General features: G+C 46.6%; 1 protein-coding gene across 1 annotated transcript; it reads left to right on the top strand.

Moving 5' to 3' along the window:
* Window positions 1-2,880: 2,880 nt before the first annotated feature.
* Window positions 2,881-4,631, top strand: LTR84_012415 (uncharacterized protein; the record flags this gene model as incomplete). The annotated part of the gene is made up of 5 exons (XM_064855937.1): window positions 2,881-3,124; window positions 3,176-3,525; window positions 3,586-4,197; window positions 4,249-4,383; window positions 4,437-4,631. The coding sequence occupies 5 exons, from the start codon at window positions 2,881-2,883 to the stop codon at window positions 4,629-4,631; spliced, it is 1,536 nt and encodes a 511-aa protein (XP_064699775.1).

Genomic DNA, 4,631 nt, shown 5'->3' with positions numbered 1-4,631 from the left:
CTTACGCACTAGTTTTCATGCAATACCACTACCGCTATTTGTGAAACTGGATTATCACGAACTTACTCATTGGTCAGTATAACCACTGTTTGCTTTCGACTCTCATCACTCCTCTATGTGGAACTATGTTGTCTGCTTTCATTAAACTTGATCGTCGTCAAGCTTAGCTAAAAATTTTGTCCGGCACAGTTGAATTTAAGCGCTCTTCTTCGAGGGATCAACTGTAAGTATCATGAACTTTGACCACTGTCAAACTTACTTACCGCTGAATTCAGCTACCGCCATTCATGGAATTAAATCAGCGCTCAATTTAAATCCTATTCTTCGTGGGGCTTAATCATCAGTCCCTGTTAACGGAACCGCAGTCTATCGAGGAGCAAATCCATTCCTGTTCGTGGAAACCAAGGGTTTCAAGAACGTATCCACCGTGTCGTCAAATCTCGAGTGATCCAGTACAGCGTTTCCCGAAAACACCCTTCCTTTACAGAGATACATCACTCTCATCCCTCCAGAGACGGACAAATAAGCCTCTAGCACTATACTTCTTTAGTCATATTGAGGTCTGGGCTGCGACATTATTCATTATCGCACTAAGGCTGGTACAACTCGGTACAATAACATAAGCGTCCTTTATCACTATCTGTATTCAGCGAGAACGTCCCTCTTATTTCTTAGCATCGTACGAAAGAAATCATTCAGATATCTGGAAGGTCCAGTTTCGGAAAGACTGCGCTATGTGTTCACGAGACACTTAGAGGATCAAGAAAATGGCATTGTTATGGGGGCTAGTAGCAGGCGGTCCACCAGAAAAAGACCGGAAACAGCAGTAGTTCCGAGAAAAAATGTGGCTGTTAGCCGGCGTTCAATGAAGATTACCCTTTGCGCGGAAGATATTAGGAATGATTTCAGCAAGAGTTTTCGAAGACCGAGAGTCGAGTAATATGAGGAAGGATTAGTGGTAATCTCATAGAAGATATTAGTAGAACTCCCGGAATAATAAACGTACGCGACCAACACAATCTTCACAACCCGAATAAAGAACTGCATCACATGATTGCATTAGCCGAGGTCAAAGCTGAAGCCGTTGTGCTTCCATGCCGCACAGTGGGCGTTAATGGTTAGCTGGCACCGAGCAAATCTGATAGGACAAGGTCAAATGCTCACATCTCCGTGACGAGAATGCTACAGTACAGCATCCATTCGTTTGAAATCGATCACAACTCTCTCATGGGAGGAGCTAACCCAAACAGATTGAAAGTCCGCAAAACTATTTGCTATTTCCTGCACTCTCCTCTGTCAAGTCAATGCTCGACCACTATGTACTATAGCAGCAATTTAGCACGGCACTCAGGACCTAAATCGACCCGGAGCAGATGCAGTGATTGATAATCAAAGTCAACAGCAATTAATGGATAGAACGGATGCAGGACAATGTTATACTCGTCACGGGGCAGCCACCATGCTGGAGGGGAGTATGACCGAGACTCACTATAAATGCCACTTCAACCACCCTAGCACCAGTGCTTAGTGATATGTACAGTATCTGTCCTCTACCCTGGACAATAAGGCCGACAAATTGTGCGGGGGTGTTGTTTTGAGAAGGAGCTAGGTCCACGGAACAGAGACAACAAGACCTCGCTGAATTAGAGGCGCCGTCGCGCGGATTTGCACCACCGATACGGCGCTGCTTCGATTTTGACGGGACAGTAACCAAGGGACTTCACATATCGCACGAGAAATCCGACGTTGACGTATGAGTTGCTCTTCTCTTGTGCACCAGACGGTTCTGCACAGTGATGCCGATGCATGAAGCATACTATAGTAGTGAGGGACCGGGCCCTACTGCAACTTTTAACCGGTGTCCATGACACATAGGAGATGGATCGTAATTGGTTTTCTCTCTTCCTGGATCAAAACTTGAATCCCACTTCAATGAAATCCAGATTAACACCCCTTGAAACTAGCATTCGACAGATATGTCGCACCTCATCAGCCAATCCACCAGCAGCGCATACACTGATGGCCATGTAGCCTATCCTGTTGTTTGCTTCCTTTGTTATCAGTGCTTTGATACCTAGCCCTTCTCATACTCTTTGTTATTATCCGCTGCCTCCAGAGGAATGCTTGAGGAGAGTGGTCGTGTGAGAATACGCCTGATCAAGCTCTAATACTGAGGGTGATGTTGGGTTCCATCGCCAAGGGTACGATTCTAATAGACCAAAAGTCTCAGAGCAGATTCCAGAATTCCGTCCTCCGAAAATTTCTTCTGTCTCCCTTGTCGAGTCACGGTAGCTAGGGTTCTGGAAGCATCTCTGCCTGCCGCTCTAGCGTCTTTTGGACTAGCTCGCTACTTGCGATCTCTAGCAAGGCTGAAAGAGTAAACTCATGACTACTGTCGGCTTCTTCAATCTTTTGCGTAATAAGGCAGACGCTTGCCAATCCCTGGCTGCGAAAACTGAGGAGACCAGGTCGCCATCGAAGTTAAGGTGGAAAGTGGGATCCGGGTCTCCATACAAGCTTTTGCTAGCCAGTAAATGTGATAGCCTCTCAATCTGGATTGGCTCGGTCATTTTTCCCCTTCTTTCTAGTCACCCCACCAATGGTAACCACTCGCCCACGATTTACCCCACTGAAAACGGAAGGCTTCCACTCTCTCCGCACAAAAATGCACATAACGGAAGCATCTCTCCGCGGAAGTAACCCTGCCACGTATCGACCCATTTCCGATATCACATGATCAGACTAGATGTCTCCTTTCCTGTGTGCAGGAGCATTTCATAAGATTCGAGCTACTTAACTCAGAGCACTTTACCCTCCCCGACATCAGAGAACTGGGCAAGACTTATTCGTAATCATCGACCACATACAGACACTGTCAGCATGGTCTTCAAAATAGATCAAGCCGCTCTTCTACTTCGGGGGTTCTCGGCTTTTAGGAACGCAGGCTACATTCTCATTTGTCTGTTGAGTATTGTACTCTTGCACGTCATATACGTGTGGTTTTTCTCTCCGCTTTGTCACATCCCTGGACCATTTCTCGCAAGGTTTACGCGGCTATGGGAGTTCTGGATGATCGCCAAGGGAGACTCCCATCAGAGGTGGGTTGAGCTGCATGAGAAATATGGTCCGTCTTTCTACAGCTTGCAGCTTGGGATAGATCGTTAACGATGCTTAGGTCCTGTCGTCCGGATTGCTCCCAACCTGTATAGCTTTAGTGAGGTCGAGGATATGAAAGCGATATACTCACCAGGAAACAAACTACCTAAAACGACCTATTACAATACCGCAGGCGACCCAGAACGCAGAAACATCTTCTCCATGACCAATGCTGACGATCATGCGCTTCGTAAGAGGAAGATCTCGAACCTTTATACAATGACTAGCATGATCAACTACGAACCTGCGGTGGATAAGATGAATGCTGTTCTGATGGAGAAATTCCGACAGTTCTGGCGGGAGAATCGTACGGTCATGATTCCTCAATTTGTTCAGTACTATGCATTTGATGTGATCGGTCAGATTACGGTAAGCCTAGGACTTCCAATTTCGGTATACCGGTATACTTGCGCTAAGCCATCGCACCAGGTTGATGAGAGCTTCGGTATGATGCAGAAGGAAGGCGACGCCGAAAACATGCTAGAGACAGTCAAGAAGGCGACCTTGTATCAAAACCTAGGAGGCATTTTCCCAGAGTTTCACCCCTACTTTGTCAAGGTCAACAACCTTTTTCGAGTGCCTCATGCTGGCGTTGTACTAGAGAGGGTTAGTCGCCGACATCTTGAGCATCACAAAACCCACCCCGTGGTAAACAACGACAAAATTACTCATGCTCAGCCTTTTGTGACAAAGTTGTTGAAAATGGAGTCTGAGGGTAAAGTCGATATGCTAGATATGATTGATGGAATAGGTGCAAACATCGTGGCTGGATCAGATACAACTGCGATTACGCTTTCAGCCGCTCTGTACTACCTGTATCGGATTCCTAATGTCCTCTCGAAGCTTCGAAAAGAGATTGGCGATCTTGCTGCGGATGGTCGGATTTCAGACCCGGTCACTTTCAGCGAAGCACAAAACATGCCCTATCTGCAGGCTGTCATTATGGAGGCTTTGAGAATCCATCCAGCAGTTGGATATCTACTTCCCAGGAGGGTCAACAAAGAAGGTTTGCTCTTGGCGGGAACATATTTCCCTGAAGGCGTAAGATTCAATCATAAGGCTGGAGCTGAGACTAACTCATTATGGTTATAGACTGAAGTTGGTGTTAACGCATGGGCATTGCACCATAATCCGCGCTTCTGTGGTCCAGATTACCAAGAATTCAAGCCAGAGCGCTGGTTCAACCAGGAGTATCAAAGGAACCTACACCTTGCGAGCTCGTTCGCGGTAAGTTTGGTTCGAGTCATGTCCCGAGCGAGTGCTAACAAACTTATTCACAGTTCGGCGCCGGGTCGCGACTGTGCCTAGGCAAAAACGTCAGTCTCCTCGAGTTAACCAAGGTGATACCACAAATTGTCAGACATTTCGACTTGGAATTTGAAAATCCAAATGAAGGATGGAAATTGCTCACCACATGGTTTGTATGGCAAGACTATAGATGCTGGATTAAGCCCAGAGTCGAGGCCCAAGCATGA

The sequence above is a fragment of the Exophiala bonariae genome, assembly GCF_035927105.1.
Source record: "Exophiala bonariae strain CCFEE 5792 chromosome Unknown scaffold_72, whole genome shotgun sequence".
Taxonomy (NCBI): domain Eukaryota; kingdom Fungi; phylum Ascomycota; class Eurotiomycetes; order Chaetothyriales; family Herpotrichiellaceae; genus Exophiala; species Exophiala bonariae.
This window is presented reverse-complemented; position numbering and strand designations above follow the sequence as displayed.